Source organism: Acipenser ruthenus, chromosome 11 (genome assembly GCF_902713425.1).
Source record: "Acipenser ruthenus chromosome 11, fAciRut3.2 maternal haplotype, whole genome shotgun sequence".
Taxonomy (NCBI): Eukaryota; Metazoa; Chordata; class Actinopteri; order Acipenseriformes; family Acipenseridae; genus Acipenser; species Acipenser ruthenus.
Genome location: NC_081199.1, coordinates 5,297,155 through 5,320,968, shown reverse-complemented (window position 1 = coordinate 5,320,968; position 23,814 = coordinate 5,297,155). Strand labels below are relative to the sequence as shown.

Below are 23,814 nucleotides of genomic sequence, written 5' to 3'. Positions count from 1 at the left end.
CACTTTACACCTGGTTCTGCACATCTATGGAATTACTTGTTAAATACAAAATGCCTCATCACATTGGAGAAGATAAAACACTGACATTAGACAGTTACAAAAGCAAATGTTCTTTTATATACCAAAATTATTTATTTGTTCAATACAAAAATGTGTTGCAGATACCAGCAGTTTGGATAACAAAAGAAAAATATTGTTAAAAAAAAGAAAGATATATATATATATATTTACAAAAGGATATTTTCTCCAAGTGTTTCTTTAAAAGTGGTAATTGAATAATAATAATAATAATAATAATAATAATAATAATAATAAAACACATTTTAACCGATTATATAATAATAACACTTTGAAATTGTAGTTTTGTTGTAAAATATATTTTATAGCAGTCACAAGTCCTCTCCCATTAGCCTTGCCCACAGTAATCATTGTATTTTTTGAGTTTTCACATATCAAATACTTGAGAAGAAGTAAATGGTGTGACATTTTACTTCAGCAGGCATTGCTCTTGCAGTGAGCTGCCAATAAGTGTCCTTAAGACCAAAACAGTGACTTGTACTTTAGCCCAGTTATCAGTAAGTCAGGCGAGTAACTGGAAGGATAATACAAGCAAGTTTACAGCAGCGCCATGCCTAGACTTTATAATACCTACGGCGCAGCCATAATTTTCATTTAATCCAGACCCTGCTGCTACCTCTTCACTCGATCAATATTAAAAAGTGCACTTACGCAATGTTCAAAGTATTCGCTCAAACTGAAGGATAATGGTTTTTAATGAACACTATGCTGTTCACACTGCATTGCTCTAAGGAAGTGCAAGGTGACCATGTTAAGAGAGTAAAATTGATTATATAGGAACTGTTTAAAATAGCATGGTATGTCAACCAGCATTTTATGTGTAACACTGTTTTATTTTAAATGCAAAGCCTGACTATTATACCAGTGCAATACAAAAGGTAAACCGAGACCATGGATTTCAAAGCCTTGGTTATCAATCCTTTAGACCTTCTAAAACACATTTACAACCGTCAAGACTTTATTATAAACATAGTTTTGCAATTGAACACTATCCCCTTGTTCAGTTTATTATTGAATTGTATAATGCATTTCTTGCTATTTCATGTTTATAGTTAAACTGTACATTTAGTCTGGTATTGTAACCCAATGGCTCTGGGAAAGTATTACAGTATAGAGGTTCTCTTATTTTTACATTATAAAAAGTTTTCAGATAAGAGCTACTAATTAGTCACACCTCAATGGCACCTGGCTTTACAAATGCATACACGTTATCGGATTTTAGTTGCTAAATGTTATTTTCACAAAACTGCACTGACATATTCTTGTTAGTGTTTTAAGGGGTTGTAGTTAGTGAGCTCCTGCTACAATGCAGAAATTCTGTGCATTGTATTCTCGGGTTTTTCTAGACTCTGTGAGCGAGAGAAATTCAATTTTACAGCACAAGCAGCGAGTATTCCTGAATCCACACTGTGTGTCCAGACTTCCCAGGTGAAGTGGAAACCTCGCTGTGAGCCTCAGTTCCATGGAGATAGCTGCGGGCTGCATTATTTACAGTTTAAATTCCCTGGAGCTTCCCCAGTAGTGTAGAGCTGCTATGTTTCCAGGTTTAGAAGACTGTCCGATGCACTGCTCCTAGCCCGAGAATCGCTGTCCTGCAAAAACAGAACAGCAACAACAATCACAGTAACAATAAAACAGAAGGCATGCTAGTTTTAAAACGTGTATAATCTGGGTGTGTGTACGCCTATTATAAAAGAAAGAAAGAGGGAATCAAATGCATCTATTGTACATTTGTGTAATGATTTGTAAACCTCAAGAGATATTAATGTGCCTTTCTAATCCGTTTTTTTATATGTCTGATGAATTTTGTTTAATAAAATTAACTTTACAGGTCTGTTATGGATGACAAGCCAGCAGCTATTTCTTCAATTGCTTCAATTGAAGTGGCAAATTAACCCAATCGAGCCTGTTTGTCATAGGGAGCTCAATCTGAACACTAAAAACAGCCATTACAAACAGGAACACCGTGATGAATTATTAAATAAGTGTGTACACTCCAGGTGTGAGCTATACAAAATAAATACATCACGTAAACATTTTCTGCTTGCTTTAACATAAACACCTAACAATTCAAAGAATCACTGACTTTGCATTTAGGGAGTGGCATGGAATGAAATACGAGATTGCATGATAAAAATCCTCCTGGAAAGCCGATTAACAGCACTGCTGTAAGAAGCTTATGAAGATTAAGAAGCCAGATTGACTGATGAAGCTGTGCAGGATCATAGCCAGTCAGAGACGGTTAGTGGGCGATCAGGTTACATGTTTCTAGGAAACCAAAACTATGAAATCATATTGTAAATTAAAGCACAGGGCTTGTGTAGTCTCTTATTGTTATAGGAGATCGTGTGCAGTTTGGTTATAAGGATGTTTTTTGTTTTAATAAAAAGACACCCCTACAGAAGATTGTACACATGAACTACGATTAAAATATAAAAAAAAATATAGTGGTAACATTATATAGATTTTTCTCAATGATATAGAAACATTCCTTACGTAAATAATAAACTAAAAAAATATATTATTATTATTATTATTATTATTATTATCATCATCTCAAAAGTCTTATTATGATTAACAATAAAGAATCTGCTTTTCTTTATTTTTAGTCAATGATTTCATGCCAATCCCTGGCCACCAGTGTCAGTGGGAGTGCAGTAAGCTCTGTATAGCAGACCAGGCCTGTGCGGTGACATACCCGGCTGCTCTCGCTGCTGTTGTGACTTGGTGCCGTGCTAACGGGCTGCAGAGTGGCACGCTCCAGATTGGCCACCATCTGCTTGGACTCCGTCAGCAATCGCTGGAGACGGCTGGTTGGGGAGCACGGCTCCTCCTGTGATGACAGAGAGAGCACACACATGGTTTGGATTTGATTTGATTTACCAGGGTTCACTCATGTCAAAGTCAAGCCTTTTTATTATTTGTTAAGAATACATTTTATAGCAGTATTGTTGTTGTGCTTCTTGGTAGCATAATCTGTATAATAGACACTACTCACATTGTCAACAGCAGACTTGAGTCTTCGCTCTCCGTTTGCAGTCACTGTCACTGGAGGATCCTCTGACCTGAGACAGTCATTTCCAATGACAGAGCTCCCTCTCTGCCCCTGTCCTCTTCTGACTGGAGAGGGAAAGGCAGAAACCATGGGGGAGTCCAAACCAAGAGAACTAAAGTCTAGCCTCCCTTCCCTGTAACAGAAGAAAAATAAAACAAAAACATGTAATGATATCGCAGTTCTGTGGAAATACACCCTGTGTTCGTTTAATATGTACATGTTGCAGCATTCTTATGAGAAAATAATTAATACTTTATTCATATTTCTATTGATTTCTTGTTTCTTGATTTGTTTAATGTAAACTTTTTCTGTATTATGATATCCCCCCCCCCCCATAGATGAGCCTTCTGATTATTTTTCAGGTTGTTTACATTCCCCTAAGGTAGTTATACTTGCTTGCATCTCTGTTTTAGCACAGGATGCAAAACAGAAATGTATCATTCTTACAACCCTAATCGCTCTATCCCCAATTCTCTTTAGGTAACAAATCTCTGAATCATGTAAGAAAATATTTTTGGAACCTTATCAGACAATACACCTTTAATGCCAGTGTCTGTATTTTTTTGGGAGGTAAAGAAGTCAAAAGATGAACTGCTTTGTTAAGAATATACAATTAAAAATGTTCGGTTTTTCGACCTTTCTGTCAATTGAACTCTTAACCAAGCTGTGCTTAATCCCTTCAGCTAGAATTCCCTTCTCAAGTCTGGCTGCAGTACCTAGAATGCCCCGAAGCGGATGTGACCCCCAGACCAGCATCACATGAGAGCCACCACGACTCATCTACTCCTGCATCAGCCTTAAAGATCCCGACCCACTCCGCGTCGCTCACAGTGGGATCACATTCATCACCGCCAGTGGAAGCTCTTGTATTTCTCAGTGCAATGCTACTGTCAGTGGTGCACCCCACTGCGCGGTCGGGTCTTTGATAAGTGAGTCTAGCAGCATTGATCTGGTCCTTACAAGCCACATCAGACGGGACGGCCTCCTTTGATCCGAGGCTACAGGAATGTTCAACCTTTCCTTTACAGAAGCAAATTCCAGAACAAGCCTTAATGATGGAATTATTTTTCCTCCTTTCTCTCGCTAACCTGACAGGGGACCCTGCCCACTGCACTGTCCTAGTGTCTACATATCGATTGCATTTAAATGATTCCTGCTTCACCTCGTCCTGGTGCACTGCCTCTAACCCTGTTGATTGAAAAGGGAACCTGTTTAATGAGCTACCCTCAAGTTCAGCAATCGCACTGTCCTTCAGTTCAGAGCTGGCAATCTTAGGCTCACTACGGCTGGATCCCTCAATCAAGTCTTCGTTTTGCACCATTTCCCCAGAACAGCTGTCGTCACTGTTTGTCGGTACAGTGCAGCTGGCCCTGGGGAACAGCCCTGCATTCCTAGCTGCACCTCTGTCTTCTGTAGTTGGGGTGCTAAAGTATGAGGGACCTGCGCTCTCATTCCTCTTTGCAAATTCATCTATAGCATCAAAGGTGTCGGAACTGACTTTTTTCTTTGGAAAAAGCTGTGCACTTTTCTCTGGTTCTTCCCTCCCTGCATCTTTACTCTTGCTGTAACTTTTAGATCTGGGGGCTGTCGGAGGGCTATCACCACTAGAATAGCAAAAGAAGCTGCAATTACTTACTCTACAAAATCAAATGTATTTGATCAAATAAAAGTATTAAAAAAGAGTTATTTAAATACTGTTTTTTCAACAGAGGTATTCAACTATACTGTTCTAGGGTGTAAATCCAGCAACAGGTTGAACAGTTTTATGAATATCAAATTTTATTGAATCCATGAAAGGGTCCGTTATACCACAGTATACCATGCTACATTTGGGGTCTACATTTCAACCTTTGAATTGAGTCAGTCCTGGTGAAGTTCTGTTAAGCTAGTGAAAACGTGCGCAATGATATCTCAGTTGTTTAACATTTACTCGGTCCTTGATTATACAACTTAACCAGACATTTTTTTTAGTAACTGTATGGAGTGAAAATGTCAGGCTTAGCACTTAATAACAAAAGATGCAGCTGGATTCAACTGATGCTAAAGTGAAGAAACCGTAATGAATGCTGCCTGTTGAAGGCTCTGTATCAAATCGTTGTCTTCTCTTTGCATTACTCCTGTATTTTTGAAGCAACATGCAGTTTACCCGGAGCTGTGGATTCTCTTCTCCTGCTCCTGCAGTCTCTCCTGTGAGCTCTCCAGGTTCAGATGAAGTAGCTGCAGGTCATTCTGCTGGTTTTCACAAACCTGTTTAATGCAGAGATTCATTTTATTAGTTTTATATAAATTTATATCCTCTGTAATCCACTCGCAATCTTATTAAAAAAGGAATTTCCAGTTCTGCATCATCGTAATTGTTTTGATCAAAACTGTTAATTGTGACCAATTGATCGCAGTGGAATGAACTGATATAATGCCCCCATTGCACACTGCTAAGGGTAGGTTCCTCAAAAAAACGGAACATGTTTGGGGTTCTAGAATTTACAGACTCTAAGAACAGGGGAACAGTAACACAGGTTTAAACTTTAGTGGCAAAAACAATAACACAAATTATGTAAGAGATCAACTACAATGGAATTTGCACGACTGAAGATTACATCCCCCACTGTCTTTCTGAAAGGAATTCAAAAGGCAAAGCTAGCAAGTTCCAAACAAGAGAAAACAAATAAAGAAAAATGTGGGCGTTGTTTAGGTATGTCCAAAGGATATTTCAACTGTGTTGATTCTGGGATCCAATTCAAAACAACCCTCTTTCTGGCTCGCAGCCAGACCTCACAATGCGGAAGCTGTACTAGTTTGTCAACCTGTATTTTTCCAAGGAAATAAAAAAAATGCTCACTGAGCAATTGGAGTGATTGAAGACAGTGAATAAATACCTGACGGAGGCAGTATAACTCGGTCTCTGTTCGTTCTTTTTTAGATTTGGCCAGCTCCAGTAGTTCATCTTTTCTCCTCTCTCTTTCGCCTGAATTAAAAAAAAAAAAAATCCAGTTTGTTTGATTAACCCCACATAATGTATACAAGAGGACACGTTTGTAGTCAAACAAAATAAAAAGTGAGCACAGGAGATGAAAGGGTAAGTTGCCGACCAGGAGGATACCACTGTAAGCACAGGTTCAATAAGGTGGCCAAGGGTTTCTAGTTACTAGCTGTATCGTTTGCAACAATTCAATACTAAAAAGCAGGTGTGCTCGTATCTAATAAATATACATCACAGACAATACATCCTCATCCTCAAAATAAACACCCCACTATTCAAACAATTTAGAGACGTGAACTTGTGAGACAAAAAGTGTTACAGCTGGTAGGAAAATAGCAAAAAAAAAAAAAAAAAAAACAGTGTGCTTTTGTCCACGGTGTAGGCCCATTATTACAAAACATGAATGAACACACTTTAAATACACAAGCCTAAGGTCCTTAATTTGCATTTCAGGAATGCAGTCTGACCTGGATTTGGTTGGAAAATCATTTAGAAACTAGCAGGTGTGGACAAGGTTAAACACCTGATCATCACACGTGCTAAACAGGTTGCTTTACATTCCTTACAGGGAGGCGGCTGCTGACAACACAAGAGACACACCCACACATTACATGACGATGGGTATGCTGATGTTTTACTGTCCCATTTTTAGCATCCCTTACCTGCCAAAGCAAGCTCGTTATGTAGGTGCTGATTTTCTTGTTTCAGACGGATAAGATCTTCCCTTTGACTGTTGTTTTCTCCAGTCTTTTCACGTAAATCATCTAGAACAATAATAATAATAAATAATAGATATACATAACAAAAGCTATAGACTTTATTTATTTATATAATTGTCTTATTTTGTTAAAGAATAACATCGTGTGTAAAACTTCAAACTTAGCTGATTATGCCAATATAAGCATGTTTAGTTCTCTACCAATTCAACATGCAGGACAATGTGGAAGGACATTGTTACCGAGCTACAATCAGGAAAAAATAATTGTTACCTTGTTTTTAGTTCAATTTTTTTTTTTTGCTTAAAATATATGGCTACTGTTTTTCTTCTACATAACATCTAGGATTAATTTAATTCCCTGAAAAAGGATAAACATTGGACAGGTTATGAAACCACCAGATTTTTCCTTGCATTACAGAACCACATACATAAAAATGAAGCTCGCTGCCTCTCAGTTATGAAGCAATCCTTTAAGCGTGGCACATATGCAATGCTATGCCCTTGGCGGTGTGCTGACAGATGGCAAGTGGTATTGTATCGATCAATATCTTCTAAATGTGTCTGTTCTGGCTAAGGGCAGAATGTAATGTAAGCAGCAAAACAATCGATGCTGCCTCCAAGCCCAAAGCGAGAATTTCTCTTGACCGTGCAATCAATATTTTATTACCTTTGAGCTTCCCCATTTCATGCTTTACTTCCCTCAGCCGCTGCTTGATTTCCTGAGTCTCCTTTTTAGCTTTGACCTCCCCCAGCTTGCCATCTCTCTGGGCTGTTTCCAGTTTTTTGAACCGGGTCGTGAGGTCTATGATGTGGTCAGTGGCTTCCATCATGTCTTTGTCCTAACAATAAACAGGACATCTGATATCGAACCTTCAATTTCTTAATTTAATTTATATCCACGGCCTCTTTCTTTAACCGAGTTTCAAGATACTCTATTAAATTGCTTAAACTTCTGTGTCATATACTGTGTTTCCTGTGCTATTAATCTTTGACAAGCACATACATTTTATTAAAGTTATCCCTTACACAGCCTTGTTTTACAACCTTGTTTACAGCTTTACAGGTACCGTTCAGCTATCAATTACTGCACTAACCTGCTGTACACATACTTGCTGGCTTTATACGGACTGACTTTATACTGTATATTAAATACAAAAATAATTCATGATAAATGCCATTTAAGCTTAGCTTCTGTAACAATAAATGCTAAGCTTTTTTTAGTTTATAAAAAAAAAATGGACAATTATTTCAGTCAATTTTACAAGCAACATCAAAATGAAGACTTTCCTGAAGAAGTAAATCCCAATAAGTTTTCAGTGGCAACACCCTAAGAGGCTGATTTGATTCAAATATAATCCAGCCTGGAACTGCCACAGCAGTTTACAGCACTGGAGAATCACCCTGGCTAGCATCAGCTACCTACCCGTGGTTACCCCTGGATTACCCCCAAAATATAAATGGTTAAAGCAATCCTGGTGGATTTCCCTGTAAAGTTAAAAAAATAAATCCAGCTGCTGCTGATCCTGCCGGGGTACAGATTGATCAAATTAATCCCGATGCTGTAATCTCCAATCTCCTTTTTAAAATCAGTACCTTCCTTCGAAGGGATTGGAATTGATATTTTAAACATAATTGATCAAGTGCTTTCATTTGAAGCCAAATTAACTGACTAACATTGACTTCAATTCAAGTGATCTGTTGACACTGTGAGAAGCCCATTTTAACAGAACGCTGCTAATTGCAATTGTGATCAGTGATGTGTTGGAATTGATTAAAAGGGAATTGGGGATTGATTTTAAAAAGGAATTGAAATACACTAATTGACCCCAACCCTGTAATTAACTCTTCTGAACTATGAAAACCTGTAGTCCTGCATTACCTTTAACTTCAGCATGGCAGCGAGTTCCTGCTCTCTGGCCTGCATCTGTCCAACGTGGCTTGATAATTCTACTACAGAAGAATTGAGACTTTGGTTTTTTTCCTGTTCAACAAAAAAAATAAAATAATAAATCATCATTTGTAATACCAGATGCAGTGGGGAGGACTATGAAGACAGATGCCTCCATACCTCCAGATTCTGATATTTTCTAACTTATTCTTTTGCAACGTTTGTCACAACTGGAAGAGTATGTCTCTAGATCTATGTAAAACTGCGTTGATAAGCAGGAGTCAGTTTGCCTTGGGTCCTCTTAGAAGGGTTGAGGCATTGGGATTCTTCTTGTATGATGTATGAGATATGATGTATAATGAAGACACTGTACCACTAGATCCTGGCAGTGGCTTGAAGCCTCAAGTTCCCTGTGAAAGATCTCCTGAAGCTGTTCCTGGGTGCTTGTAAGAGCAGATTCACGATCCTTCTGCTGAGCTTCCAAGATCTTGATCTTTTTTGTCAGCGCCCGAATGATATCGTTTCTGTTATGGAGCTTGCCTACAATAAAAAAAAAAGATGAAGAAGAACACTTTTACCTATTACATCATTAACATGTTTTATTGCATCACTACATCATTCTATCCAGCATGATTACTATAAGAGTTAGTATGTATTGGTCTAATTTTTCATAACTGCATAACAATAATGGATACTATGGTACAATCAAAGTGGTATGCATGACAACTCTGAAATTAAAACTTACAATGGAAGGGGGTAGTTTAAGTATAAACATAGCACCATCATACACATCCTGGGGCACAGTATTTCACAATAGATGCCCATGCTCATCAAAATAGGACAAGCAGTTCCTAAGATATAGCCTCCACAGCCCAGTCAATCAAGTGTCAGTCCTTTGAAAACGCAGGTCACCAGGATGATTGTTGCCAGTGTGATCAAGCCTGTCAGTGTCTGTGCACTTACCCTCTAATCTAGCACACCTCTGCTCCAGGGTGAGCACTCTCTGCCGATCCACCTCCCAGGCTACAAGCTGTTTCTGGTGAGCCAGCACCATATTGTTTAACTCTTTATCTCTGTCTTTCAGCTCCGCAATCAACAGCTGCAGCTCCTTGCGTTGTTTCTGAATGGTCATGCTCTCTATGTCCGCTAGAGGCTTCTGTAAGACCAGTTTTAAAGCATTATGAAAGTACAGTAATGTATCAAAATGAACATTTAATTAGTGTATAGTAAGAGGTTTAAATAGAAATGAGGTGAAACATATTTTCTTGAAATTATATTTGAATGTTTATTCCATGAAACTGGACCTCCACATATTTTTTATGACAGTCTACTACACAGCAACTTTATATATATAAAATCATGAGGTCTACTACAGATCTCTCTGTTTCAGGTCAGGGGTCTCCAACCCTAGTCCTGGAAAGCTACTGGGTCTGCTGGTTTTCGTTGCAACCGCATTTTCAGTTACTTAACCTAACCAATTATTGGCTTAATTAGTCAAGATTAACATGTGTTCCAGATCTTTAGCCACTGATGATGTAAAAGACACCTATAAAACCTGCAGGACTGGGGCTCTCCAGGACGAGGGTTGGCGATCACTGCCTTAAGTACACAGTGTTGCCATTACAATAATAGAGATAATAATGTACAGTACTACAACAAGTATACTGCCACCTTTAGGCTAATATAACAAGTCACTTTGTCTGCAAAGCAGTTGTTTTTTGTAATATTCACATGCAGAATTTCTACTTTGCCATAAGGGTTTGACTTTTTATTTAAACAGGTCAGCTTGAACTGACTTTGTATATGTTGTAGTAGTTTTTACTTTAATGCTGAATCATAATAATGTAGGTAAAGCTTCATAAGTGAGCACATTACTAAATGTGCACAACCCTTTTTCTACATAGTGCAATGCTTTGTTTAAACAAACACACATGTATCTAAACCTTTCTGTCTGCATTACCCTTACCTGTACACGTTTACCACCAGAGACAGGTGCATGAATCCCTGTAGGTGTATGGCATGAATGTGCAGTAGAAGGAGTAGCTGTACTTGTTATAGCTGTGTTTCCAAAGTTTAACTGTGAGGCTGAAGATGGCTTTCCTTCTGAGGACTTGTAAATCTGCTGAAAACAGAGAAACAGTAGTTTCAATAGCTGGTCCCAGTACTGTACTTACTTAAAGTGTGGTCATCTATTAAATAAAGTTGCAAAACGATTTACTACAATCATTTGGAATGAATTGATTTGATTTTTTTGGGATTTAATAAAGACTGTGGGTATTACGTTTAACATGAAAATGAAGTGATAAATGATGTACAAATGCAGTTTCATACCTTTTGTTTTGGTGTACTGTGCCATGGATCTGCAGAATGACCTCAAAGTAAACAAAGGAAATCAGATCAGATAATACATTGATGGTTTTAGATTTTGAGGTTTCGATGTCGTTTTGCAATACAATATGGATTTTATTTGCTGTGATGAAGGTTACTAAGGGCCTGCAGGGACTTTTAAATAAAAAGTGCTTATGAACATGTTAACATTTTCTGACTATCAACACAATGAATGCTTACCTGTCTTTGACATGGTGGTGTAGGGAAGTGTTTGCGGAGTAGGTGTTGTATTTGTGTTATATGGCATCTTATCCTTTTCCATTTCATCATACTGATGCCTTCTCTTGCTATTAAAGAACAATTTATGTCACTGTCTGTAGCAGAGAAATCCAGTTTATCTGTCAAAAATGCTTTTCTATTTAAATACAAATTAAGGACGATGATCGACCAGCAGACATCACTAATTCATGGTACTTAGCCGTAAGGATACTCGCATACTTCTGCTATATAGTATACATGTATAAGTATATTTTAGTTCACCTAATCTATTATTAATAATACTATCCACACTACTGACGCTTACATTGAGCACAATACTAACAGAGTACCACAAAATACATTTAAGTGAATATTGTAATTTAAAACTAAATAAAACTGTTCTTAACTGTTTTTATCCAGAAAATATCTAGTAAAGGCAGTACTGCCATAGAAAAAAACTTTTGACAACTTTTTTCAAGTCACGTTAATTTTGAATAGCGTACACATTTCAAACTACAAAATTACAAAAACGTTAGAGTGATAACGTACTTAACTGCAGTATTGTTTCCTTGTTCTTGTCTTATAATTATTCAGGTTCTGCAATTCATTCATACTTTACATTTATTTTCAATCTGTACACAAAGTAAAAAAAAATGTTTTTAAAAAAATCCACAAGTCACAGGGGGCCTTCTATCAAAACATAGGGGGCTACACAAAAAAACAAAATAAACATACGATTTTATTTAAATACCAAGCTGCTGAAAGGTAGTCATGAGAGATTTATCCTAAATCATATGTTAACATCACGCGTTTACCAAATCATTAAAAAAAAATTAAAAGGCCAACCATTTTCTCTCAGGCAAGCCTGTGACTACCTAAAACAATGCCAAACGTGTGTGTCCGTTTAAGAAGGCAGGACCCTGAGCAAGGCGTGAGGTGTGCTTATATTAGTGTTGAGTATATTTATATGTATTTAAAAAAAAAAAGAAAACAAAACATTTAGAAATATTTAAAAATGTTGACGTTTTCGGTTAGTAGTGTATAATGTAATGGTTGTATTTAAGGGATAGGTACAACAATTTCAAAGGTATGACATACTTTTTCATATTTTTTTTCCACCTAAGTTCTATGATGGAAATGAATGGAGCCGTTTGGTCCTGAATCGTATTATCTTGCGCTTCTGGAAGCGAGCCTTGTCGTTATATTCATTAGCCAGCACGCTGCGGTTCTTAACAATGTGTCTCTTCAGAGAGGACGGTGTTTTATTTAAAGTCTGAAATGGCGATGTTCTTGCTGCATAGTGGTAGGCCGTTCTGTCTGGTCCTGTATTAACATCTGTCATTAGGAAGTCAGTAACTGAGTAAGACAGATATTAATATAAGTTATTATTGGTAGATACAAATTCAGTACTAGGCCTTCCATTATTTACAGCGGCGAGCCAATGTTGTCATTAAGTTAATACTGCTACATAACAGACTACATAGGTTAATGAGTTGCATTGTAGTCATGTGACGCTGCGGTTTCCAGTTTAAATTATAATCTTACATGTGTCTGGTGTCGTATCTTTGCCTAATGTAATTTTAAATAAGTACAATTGAAGGTCTGGTTTTGACATTAGTGACTTGTTGTTTTTTTCTTCTGGAATCTAGTAATGTGGACGATCTTTACACTTCCTTCTGCTCCTAAAAGACATTGTAACATTATATAAATTTACACGGTTGTTAAAAGAACGTGCATTTGTCTTTTGACCCCCTGAATCAGCAGATTGTGGCTCTCCTTAAAGCTGTCATCAGGGTTGGGGTCAATAGCTGTTTTTCAATTCCAATTCCTTTTTCAGATCAATTCCCAATTCGAATTCTCATCACCCTATAATAAATTCCAACACGTCATTGATCGAACGAAAGCAGCTGAACAATCACAGCAACGATGTCTCTAAAATATAAATCCAGTTCTTTCATAGGAATGGGAATTGGGAATTGATTTTAAAAATGAATTGATCCCACCCTTGGCTGCTGTAAGTCTATTTAATTCATTTCTAGAGGCACTTGAAGGCGCAAGGTTATTGGAAGTTGTAATTACTGTATTCCTTTATTTATCCAGTTATGTTATTTAAAGGGTTAACAGTTAAGATGGGACATCCTATTTCAAAAACTGAAATTGTGTATGGTTTTATTATTATTGTTGCTTTTCTATTATTAAGGAATGCTATTTAAAATATTTTTGGGGTGTCTTTTATCCAAGGCGACTTAGAGACTAGGAGGTGAGCTAAAGATGCCACATTTGTGAGATTATGGTCCATAGACTGTGCAGCAGCTGCCTGATACAAGTCAGAGAAAGCTTTGCACAGGAAAATATTAATACAGAATAATTTCTGTTCTGCAAAACAGTTGCTGTTCCCTCTCCTGTTCACCAGATGGCAGTAGTCTCATATATCTTGGTAGTGATATTTTTTCATTTCAAATTTAGTCATGCAAGTAGAGGCTTTATTAAGATTGCACCTTTTTGTAAATCAAAGCAGAAATGTATATCCACATATTAACCCTTGTGCAGCAGTGAGGTAACATATTCTGAGGGTATATGGAAGCGGTCTGACTGTCACTTTAAAGATTGTGAGCAGATGTTAATTATAAATGCAGATCATTGGTTTTTAAGAGCTGTAGGTGCAAATGTTGTGTTTGCTCTTATTTGCCACAGTTTGATTATGGTAATGTTGTTTTGGTTTGTTTAAACCGTGGCTTATGAATTACCAGTAAACAAATAAGTTTGGCTTTTTGGATCTGTTAACTAAAACAAACAATCTGTGTGCATTTTGTGTAAATATAGCGTAGAACAAGTTGAAGTCTGGTAGGATTAAACGGTACATTATTCAGTCTTGGTTGATTAAGGGGGGAAGGAAACTTGTGTGCAGCAAAAACTGTTTTTACAATATGTAAACAGGACTGTAAACAAAGTTATTTTGAAGTAGAACGGACAAAAGGCGAAACTTTGGAAGAATCTGGTATATATACACCTATATAAAAATGTGAATACCCTAAAACACTAATCATTTTAGCACAGTATAGTAAGACATTGTTATATGGTATATACAATAGTACTGCAAAACAAGCTGATGGTTTAGTCCTTTTGAAAAAGATATATGGTCAATACAATGATCAGGTAAGGACAATTGTACTAAAATAATATCTTGTATCTTTTTAGATAAGAAAATAACATGGCTACTACTGAAAATGCAGAATCAGCTTCACCAGAGACCAAAGTGGATCGCAGAAAAGCAAACTCTGACACAAAATATCCACTGAAAGTGCTCTACTGTGGAGGTACGTGGCAGCGATCATATGCAATGTGTTAGAACTCCTCTAGGATCTCTGTCCACAGGGAGGAGAGTTGCAGGGGGACAGGTTAATGGTTACACTCTGGTGTACCAGCTCCTTAGAGAGAAGACATGGTTGAGAGATCTGGAGGTCAGAGTTTTAAAATAGTCACCAGAATGTGATGAGAAGAAAAAACTGTACATTTTCACAGTCGTACACTACCAAGTTGCGTTTAACATGTAATGTTTTTGGAGAGTCAGAACATCTGAATAACAAACAGGTGACTTCAGTTCCAGAATCTACGCAGTGTTTAAGTATTGAAAGCATTGTGTTAACGTTTGGCTGCTTGTGCAGTTTGATACCAGACAATGCATGGTAATAAGATGGTACAATACATGAAAGAGAAGTAGATGTAAGTATACCTGGAACAATTTGTGATACTATGTTACCTGTTCTGTTTTTGAAAAATGCTACTGTTTGTATGCAATCATATTTTTAAACAAATGACAAATAAGTGGAAGCATGTTACTTGTGGCAAAACAAATGAGAAGAAAAATATTTCTTAACAAAATAACCATATAAAGAGGAAGCAAATGTTTCCTTACTTGATCAAACTGAACAGTTTCACAATTCTTGTATTGTACTTTTTCAATTAGCTGGTGTGAACTCCCATGCAGTTTTTAAAAGTAAAAGATGAGTCATATTGGTTTTAGCACTATCTATTATTGTAGCTGTTTGGTTTTGAGGGTGTGATTTCTTGCACTTTCGTATGTGACTTTTCTTTTTTTTTATCTGCAGTTTGCTCCTTGCCTACAGAGGTATGTATAGAACAAAGCAATGTTTTAATAGGGATACAGGTGGACTATTTATTCATTGTTCTTTTTTTAAATTGGTTTCTTTTGGCTTTAGCAGCATTTTCAATCAATTTTCAGTAAATTTGTTCTCCTTATTGCACCTACATGCCCCACAAAAAAATAATTAAATACTTGCATCTGTGGTTGGCAGAGCAGTGATGCTTTCTTGTTGCAATTTCAAAAGCATTGCTCGTTCTTGTAAAAACTGACCCACCGTGTGAAACCCAGTGCTTGTGGTTGCATCTCTAAGAGAAGATGAGCATTGCTCGAGTCCAATTTGCATCTGTGGTTGGCAGAGCAGCGATGCTTTGTTGTTTCAATTTCCAAAGCATTGCTCGTTCTTGTAAAAACAGACCCGCTGTGTGCAATCCACTTGAATTTCAACACAGTAACTTCTAGTTAACTTTCCTACAAGTGAGGTGTGTGTTCTTACTGTGAATTCTGTCATCCTAGTACTGTGAATACATGCCTGAACCAGCAAAATGCAGGCAGTGGTTAGAGAAGACTTTTCCAGATGAATTTGCAAAGCTAAGTGTTGGTAAGTAAAAGGCTGGCTTTTTCATTTGGGTTTTTAACATTCACAGGAAAGAGGCCCGTCTATTATGCATATTGTTTTTGCTCTGTCAGCAAACCCCTTTATTTCAGCTTTTTCATTCGGATCCGCAGTATGTGTAGATCATGTTAGAATTGTTTACAAGATCACTGTATCTTGGATACGTGTTCAAGACTTCTCTTTGAAACATTAAGAATTAACTACAGTCCTACAGACGGTCCTTTATATCTGAAAAACCCCAAATTCCATCCCACTACTGCTGCAATTCTTGTTATAAGACAGAACAAAAATAGCCATGGCCCCTGACTAAAGCATTATTAAAAGGGGAAGCACTGTGGTTTCTTTTTAGTCCTTTTACAGTTACAGTATATTGTTTAAAATCTAGTAGTGCCCTCATTTAGTTAAAAACAATCAATGTTGGAACTATCAACCGGTGTTTCCTGTAAAGTGTTACCAGTATAACAAAAAGATCATTGGTGATTTTTAAATGCTGTGTGATTGCAGGGAACTGTCCAAAACAAGATGCTGGAGGTGGTGAACCCCCAGCAACTGGGGAGGAAGAAGAGAAGAAGAAGCAGAAGAGAGGTAACAGGACTGACTTGCTCAACGGGTTCTCTTCATAGTTCTATTTTTAAAAGAGCTAAAGGAAAATGATGATGACCTTCTGCATTCCGAAACTAGAATTTACATATGAATGTTAAGAATAGCAGTGGGACATGGGTCTTTAACTTAGCATGGTTTGCAAAGCTGACCTGTCAGCTGTTTTATCCCAGCAATAGTAAAGCTGAGATTGGTTAAGAGAACAGGATTTTAGGCATGTATCTCTCCTGTTGCTTGCGGACTCACTGAAACATGCTCCACAAGAAGAATTAAATTCCCAGTAAAACCTGGAATGGTGCAAGGTGCACCTGTAGCTAGGAGGACAATTTGACAAACTTACTTACTCAACATCAACAGATGTCATCAACAGGAAGTACAAATACAAAAAAAAACCATCCCTTGTGAAACTGTGTTTTCATTTACAGGATTACAAAATGTTTGGTTACTGAGAAACATAGGTTGTGTTTGCCATATGTGACTTGAACATTTTAGTTTCTGTTATAAACAAATTAATTTGTGTTTGTAAAATCTAGAAATGCCCTATGTATGATTTTTATATAAAACATATTAGAGTAACTGGCTGTAGCAAAACTTATGTTTTAAGAAGTAAGCCATTTGTAACAAACTTTATACAGTAGAGTCATGTCAGCTGGATGGTGTTTTTGTCCGTGTTTTTTTTTTTGGATAGACATTGTGTGCAGCCTTGGATAGCTGCATAATTATGGTGTGATGCCCTGAATTGGCAGTGATAGCTCTGCATGTGTGCTCTATACAGATTAAAACAATCCATTATTTTGGAGTGTACAAGATTTATTAGAACATGGTTTTATTTTCTCTTCTAGGAGGCAGAGGCCAAATTAAACAGAAGAAGAAGACAGTACCCCAAAAAATCACAATAGCCAAAATCCCAAGGGCAAAGAAGAAATATGTAACCCGAGTTTGTGGTCTTGCAACTTTTGGTAAGCGCTGTACCTGATGGTTATCTGCGCAAGCTGCATGCGCACTCCACGTGCTGTGCTGTATACTTTTTCTTGATCAGTGGATTGATCTGAAAATGTGTGCACAGTTTCTAACAGCATGGAACACAACCCAAAACAGGTTCCTCAATATAGGAACCCTGTTTATGTGGCTTGGATATGATTTGAACATGTTCGCCTCGCCTCATCTGCCCTCCTAGCTCAGTTTAACATAAACATCCACAGTGCATTCAGCTACCTTTTACCTGTCTCTCTCGTTTGAGATACAGAACTGCAAGTACCAGCGTGCATGGCAATGGCAAAAGCATTAATATGTGATGAAGGGGATTACCTCATGCGTTTGGCTTGGGTTGTCTTTATACTGTACTGCATTAGGCTGAGCCCTGTTGGCTTGAACAATCCCATGTTCCTGAGGACTGGCTTTGAGTTATTAATGACCTTGTCAATCAGCATGTCACAGATGAGAATGTATGTTCAGAGCGGAGCGGACGTGTTGCAATATTCTTTTTTTTAATTGTGGGGAAAATGAGAACAAGCGCCTGCCACGTTCTCACAGATAACATGCCTGTTTTGTTTTTAATAGAAATTGACCTCAAAGAAGCGCAGAGGTTTTTCGCTCAGAAATTCTCCTGTGGAGCCTCGGCAACAGCAGAAGATGAAATAATCATTCAGGGAGATTTTACAGATGATATTATTGATGTGATTCAAGAGAAATGGCCCGAGGTAAAGTACACAAATGAAATGTTCTTGATAAGATGAAAAGCATGTGTTGATCGTGACAGTGGACCTAAAACAGTTACCTGGGTGTAACAGAGTAGACCAGGCACTGGTAACGATGTGATATTTTAGACTACAACTAACTCAGGTATAAGAATTTTAGCTACTGTAAAACTCACATCATTGAAGACACGTATAGTTTGTCAAAGAATTATACAAAGTTCATTTTAGTATTACTAAATATACAGCAACTAAATTGCACAGCAAAGCCACAACCATAGGCTCAATTAAAATAGTTTTGGCGTTCCATTAATCGTGCAATAGAGTGTACTGTAGCCAGCTGCAAAATATCTCAATATTGATAGTCTTGATGGATAATTGCATTGCATGAACCTTTCCAATCTGATTCTACTTCACAGCAGATAGTTTGGGTGGATACAAACAGGATACCTATGGTAAGACAATGCAATGTGCACCTAAATCTGTTAGATTTATCCTGGAGCTTCTAGGATGAATGTAACAGATTCCACTTGGCTAGTGTCACATTGATATTTTAACCAGAACCATTGTCTCTTTCTTTCTTTCTTTCTTTCTTTTTAATGCAGGTGGACGATGACAGCATTGAAGATCTGGGAGAAGTAAAAAAGTGATGTCCTGCTCTGAACTTTTATTAAGGAACGCAATGCAAAAAAACAAAGACCTGGCCAAACACACCCACCAAGAGGCATTTTATATCTGTTTTATTTACCCTATAGAAACTGTGGACTGGCCCCACTGTTGGCATTTTCATTTCTATGTAGCTGCTTTTTTCTCTTGGTTGCCAAAGGTCTGATAACTTTGTGAATTGTTCCAAAACACTGCACTAAAGCAATCCTTTAGGTGAATAAATAGTACATTTGGGTCTCCTTTGTTGATCTGCTGTTGCTTCTTTATTCATAGCACATGGTCCTGCTGTGTTAACTAGTCCTCTATTAATGCTTACATTGTTTGTACCTGTCTGGTGTGTGTTGGTTTGTTTTTTTGCTGTGTGGCACACATTCAAAACTATTTAGGTTGCTACAGTTTCTCACAATCAGCATTATGGGTTGCTTACCAGGTAAGAGGTTGTTTTGTGGTGGTTGTGTTTCTCTAAGATACTGGTATTTTCTAACTCAAATAATAAAGAGCTATGTTAAGGTAGGTAAAGTGTCTTCATTGAAACCACACACACGTAAATAATGTGATACCTTGTAACACTTGTAAGTCGCCCCGGGACAAGGGCGTATGCTAAGAAATAAATAATAATAATAAAGACCAGGATTACCTTTTAAAGAATGTAACTATTGGATTTGTATTCAAACTTAGCCATGACACCTGAGTTTAAACCCCCAGCTCATCAGCTCAGTATCCCATCACGACAGGAGCACCTCCAGCAGCACAGAGCTCTGTAACAGAGTGCTGGGGCACGATTACTTTATTGCTGTACAATTACAGCATTTTCCACCTGTAATTTGCTTTGAGGATAGCGTTTCTGAAACGTGGCACTAGAATTCCTGTGCATCGGGATACAACAAAGACCTAAGTGGACCTTCCCTTCCCATACATAACACACACTCATGGACTGAACCCTGAAATCGTGTGCAGAACTCAAAGCCAGCACTCTCATCAAATATGTGGAATTGAAAACTTATCACTGGCACCTCACAAACCCACGCTTCCATTTCTAAACTGATAACGCCGAACCATAGCAATTAAAATAGAAAATGGGCTATTGAGTTATAAAAAGCATCACTGTAGGACCTTTCTGATAAAGCCATAGATTAGGCAGAAGTGGTCACTAAAAGAAGGTCCTCCATCCATAGAAACGTGAGCTGCTTTTTTTTTTGGTTAACAGTAATCTATATACAAATAGCCATTTCCTGTTGCATGGTCTGGGTATATATAGCTGATGAAGGGTGGTTTTATCATTTCGACTTGTTAACTATTAATTCAGCAGTGTGCATCTGAGAAGCGGAGCCACGCACCCCAGTAATCATGGCTGTGAGCTCGAATGAAGAGAAGGGTAACCTCAGCTGCTGTGTTTTTAACGGAGACCTGCTCTCCAGCATTCTGCCTCCGCTTCTCATTGTGGAGTTCGTGCTGGGGGTGGTGGGCAATGGGATTGCGCTGTGGATTTTCTGTTTCCACTTCAAGCCCTGGAAAACCAGCACAGTCTTCCTGTTCAATCTGGCCCTAGCCGATTTCCTCCTGAACGTTATCCTTCCGTTCCGGACAGATTACTACTTGAGGAACAAAGACTGGATCTTCGGAGACGTGTTCTGCAGCATCTCCCTATTCATGCTGACCATGAACCGAGCTGGAAGCATCCTGTTTCTGACTGCCGTTGCCGTGGATCGATACTTCAAAGTGGTCCATCCCCACCACCCAATAAACACCAAGTCTGTCAGGAAGGCTGTGTACACTGCATGCGCTTTGTGGGTCCTTGCCATAGCATTGACTGTGTACCTCCTTACCAAATCTCACCTGTTTCCTAACGGGAACTTGACACAGTGTGATAGCTTCACTATATGCCTGTCTTCTACGTCTGCTGGTAGTTGGCACAATGCTCTGTTTGTGCTTGGGTTTTGTGTTTCTCTGAGCATTGTACTGTACTGTTCTATCTCTATAGCCTGGAAACTCAAAGTGAATCTGCTAGACAAACAAGCCAGGATAAGGAAAGCTGTGAAGCTTGTAACAGTGGTGGTGGTCATGTTTGTTGTCTGTTTTCTCCCTAGTAATGTTACTAGAATACTGATCTGGATCAAAAATGGAAAACACATACATGACTGTGCTGCGTATGAAGCGCTGGACAGCGGATTCTACATAACCATCAGTCTGACTTACCTGAACAGCATGCTGGACCCACTTGTGTATTACTTTTCCAGCCCGACATTCAAAAAGTATTACATGGCTGTCGTGAGTCTCCGGCTGCACAAGAAAGAAGATCCATCGGCAGAGGGTACATCAGACAGAGATACAACTCGCACCCCGAGTGCAGACCGCTTGTGACAGGTCGCTGCGGCGTAGTGCGATTAACACAATGACACACGCCTCTCTCTCCCTCTAATTGCCTGCTTAATTGCTTACACCTGTACTAAATACGCGCGGGAGATTCAGGGCTGCATTTTAAGGTAGTCTGACGCGTGTGGGGGGTATGCTCGAGAGTGAATCTGAGTGCTGATGCGCTGTGAGCGAGAGGAGCAAAACTGTAACACGCTGAACCCGAGTCAGCATAAACTGAAACCAGAGCGAGAGGCGGCTCACTTACTCATAGACTGTGCCAAACCAAGAGTAAAGATCGCTGCATTACTCTGAGCTTAACCGCAACTTGGGGACTGGTTTAGTGCAGTGCTGGTGTCTGTACCTGGAGCTGAGGAACGTCTGGGTGAGAGAGGCTGAGTCATAAAGGACGACAGAGGGCATGTTGTATGGACTGCATTTGAATTGATTGATTTGCGGGTGGGATTTTGTATTGTGAGGGGACCTTTTTAACTGCTTAGTTAATTACTGATATTTAGAACTATATAACTATTGTAACTTGCATTATTTAAAACCTACAGCTGTGTTGCACAATATCCTATACTGGTTCAATAAGCCTGACTTATCTATTGGCTACATGTTTTGAAGATTCACTTGCGTTTTTAAATTGAGTGTTTGATTTGATATTGTGTTGATTTTGAAGGATTCGCTTAATTGTTTGCTCTGTGTATTTTTAGGTTTGTTAAATGGCTTGCTTTACTGTGTGCACTCATAGATAATTGTTATGCATTTGTGTCATTAATTGTAGTTAATTGATTTCTATGCAGCCTGATTGACCCTTGATTTTGTTTCTAAGCACACAGACATGTGTATGTATGTGACGATTTCAAATGTTTCTCTTCTCTTGTGAATAAATTAAGGGGTTGTTTTTATATGGGTCCTATTTCCTGGTGCTTCTTAGTGTATACAACTTCCAGCAATCCATCATCTCCGGACCTTGCCGTGTTATCAAAGGTGGTGGTACACTACCCTACCTAGAAAAGGGTTTTTACAATAGCTTAACGTAAGCATAGTAGATCTCAAATAAGTAAAGTAAAACAGCCTGCATACATGAGTATTGTGAAGCTCGGCATTAAGGGGGATATTTATTTGGAAAAAACTATTTTGCTGTATTGCGTTGTGTGAGGGGTGTGTTTTATTTTTTTTCTGTGCTTAGCAAATTCCTAAAAGTCTTGATTTAAAAGGTTGAGCAGAGGTAACTGGAAAGTGTTTAGTGCTTGGAAGATAGGAACGGTCTGTGTTTTATAATGCAGTGAAATTACTGGCAGTAGTAAGGTGTGCGCGAGACTGCATGATAACTCTTACCATTCCACCCCAAAATAAAGAGACAACAAACATCATGGAACAGTGACGCCATTGACAATTTACTGGAGTGGGAACACACGGTTTTGAATTGCATGCAAATACCTGGATTATGCAATGGCAAATATTGTCATGCTATTTATTTCACTATGCTGTGTGATGTCATAACTAAAGCCCTGCAAATCCACGGATGCAGGTGTGGTGGATTGTTTTACATATATATATAATTATTAATATTCGGCTGATAAATACAAATTGAACTTTTATCTTGCCTTGTCAAAAGCCAACAGTTTATTTTCCCACTGCGAGCCCAGAGTACAAACCCTGAGTATAAGCGGGTGAGCACAATGTCTGACACGGTCGCCTGTTTGCACTTTCCTTAGTTTTTCGAACTCTGTTTTTTAATCTGTAGAACCAAATTTTCAAGAAATGAATCACGACAGAAAGGCACGTCATCAAATTGGAAAAACATTCTGATTACTTGCCGATGAAAACGGACACGCTGTGGCTGGATACGTCGCCTGTCTAGTGCAAGACAAGTATGTGCTTTCAGTAGCCATAAAACAGGTACATCAAACTTATTAAAACATAAATGCGAAACGCAATCGGGATCACGATTCGGAGCCGACGGTAGGCAAGGCTATAGGCGGCTGTCTTGTAGCTCAGCTTTGTGGCTACCGAAAGTATTTTTGTAACGTAAAATGTTATTTGTTCTGATGCACGTCGCTGTTCTTTATTACGCTGCTGTTCTTGTAAGATTGCTGTTTAAAAATTGTCGTGTTAAAAAAAAGGAACCTCAGATGTCTTCCTCCTATAGAACGCGAATTACTTGCGTTCGGGAATTGTTCATAATTAACAATCTATAGTTACTAATATAGTGAAATAGCAGCAATAAAACATTTACAAAATTACAGCTAGGCTATCCAAATGTGTATTTGTATTGTGCATACACGCGCAGGCAAACTGGCACACACTTATGAGAGAGAGAGAGAGGGAGCAAAGCGACAGACCCAAACATCCACGCGCGCTCCGTGACAGCAGGCATCTGAACAGACAACACACACACTTAACACGCTCCCATAGTCCCCTCAATCCCATCATCTTCAAACATGTTGTGTGGATTTGGAGGAGTCAGTAT

At 38.4% G+C, this 23,814-nt stretch overlaps 3 protein-coding genes across 13 annotated transcripts; 2 read left to right on the top strand and 1 right to left on the bottom strand.

Moving 5' to 3' along the window:
* Positions 1 to 134: 134 nt before the first annotated feature.
* Positions 135 to 21,247, bottom strand: LOC117426399 (coiled-coil domain-containing protein 62-like). 9 transcript variants are annotated; one of them, XM_059033046.1, is made up of 14 exons: positions 21,180 to 21,247; positions 11,288 to 11,394; positions 11,051 to 11,091; positions 10,686 to 10,841; positions 9,683 to 9,875; positions 9,093 to 9,259; positions 8,711 to 8,812; positions 7,499 to 7,670; positions 6,776 to 6,877; positions 6,010 to 6,098; positions 5,280 to 5,380; positions 3,077 to 3,266; positions 2,777 to 2,911; positions 135 to 1,670 (listed from the first exon to the last, which is right to left on the bottom strand). In XM_059033046.1, exons 1-14 carry the CDS (start codon positions 21,188 to 21,190, stop codon positions 1,611 to 1,613), a joined length of 1,626 nt encoding a protein of 541 aa, XP_058889029.1. In that variant the 5' UTR covers positions 21,191 to 21,247; the 3' UTR covers positions 135 to 1,610. The 9 variants fall into 9 exon arrangements, with proteins under 9 accessions (XP_058889029.1, XP_058889030.1, XP_058889031.1 ...); XM_059033047.1 differs by having other exon boundaries at positions 10,686 to 10,838; XM_059033048.1 differs by having other exon boundaries at positions 11,051 to 11,079.
* On the top strand, positions 12,195 to 19,222 carry LOC117427883 (density-regulated protein-like). Of its 3 annotated transcripts, none has more exons than XM_034925123.2 (8): positions 12,195 to 12,241; positions 14,504 to 14,622; positions 15,415 to 15,434; positions 15,924 to 16,008; positions 16,528 to 16,608; positions 17,466 to 17,582; positions 18,184 to 18,323; positions 18,923 to 19,222. In XM_034925123.2, exons 2-8 carry the CDS (start codon positions 14,517 to 14,519, stop codon positions 18,965 to 18,967), a joined length of 594 nt encoding a protein of 197 aa, XP_034781014.1. In that variant the 5' UTR covers positions 12,195 to 12,241; positions 14,504 to 14,516; the 3' UTR covers positions 18,968 to 19,222. The 3 variants fall into 3 exon arrangements, with proteins under 3 accessions (XP_034781014.1, XP_034781016.1, XP_034781015.1); XM_034925125.2 differs by having other exon boundaries at positions 12,239 to 12,257; XM_034925124.2 differs by lacking the exon at positions 12,195 to 12,241 and adding an exon at positions 12,256 to 12,392.
* On the top strand, positions 20,250 to 22,246 carry LOC117973284 (hydroxycarboxylic acid receptor 2-like). The gene has a single exon (XM_059033052.1). It carries the CDS (start codon positions 20,331 to 20,333, stop codon positions 21,342 to 21,344), a length of 1,014 nt encoding a protein of 337 aa, XP_058889035.1. The 5' UTR covers positions 20,250 to 20,330; the 3' UTR covers positions 21,345 to 22,246.
* The last annotated feature ends 1,568 nt before the right edge of the window (positions 22,247 to 23,814 follow it).

Bases quoted from the DNA above. Each gene is read 5' to 3' on its own strand.
- LOC117427883 (XM_034925123.2), top strand. From the start codon at position 14,517: ATGGCTACTACTGAAAATGCAGAATCAGCTTCACCAGAGACCAAAGTG. The intron at 17,583-18,183 runs GTAAGCGCTGTA...TGTTTTTAATAG, and splicing joins TTGTGGTCTTGCAACTTTTG to AAATTGACCTCAAAGAAGCG. The intron at 18,324-18,922 runs GTAAAGTACACA...TTTTTAATGCAG, and splicing joins TTCAAGAGAAATGGCCCGAG to GTGGACGATGACAGCATTGA.
- LOC117973284 (XM_059033052.1), top strand. From the start codon at position 20,331: ATGGCTGTGAGCTCGAATGAAGAGAAGGGTAACCTCAGCTGCTGTGTT.
- LOC117426399 (XM_059033046.1), bottom strand. The intron at 9,260-9,682 runs GTAAGTGCACAG...TTTTTATTGTAG, and splicing joins GAGGTGTGCTAGATTAGAGG to GCAAGCTCCATAACAGAAAC. The intron at 8,813-9,092 runs GTACAGTGTCTT...TTTGTTGAACAG, and splicing joins GCCACTGCCAGGATCTAGTG to GAAAAAAACCAAAGTCTCAA.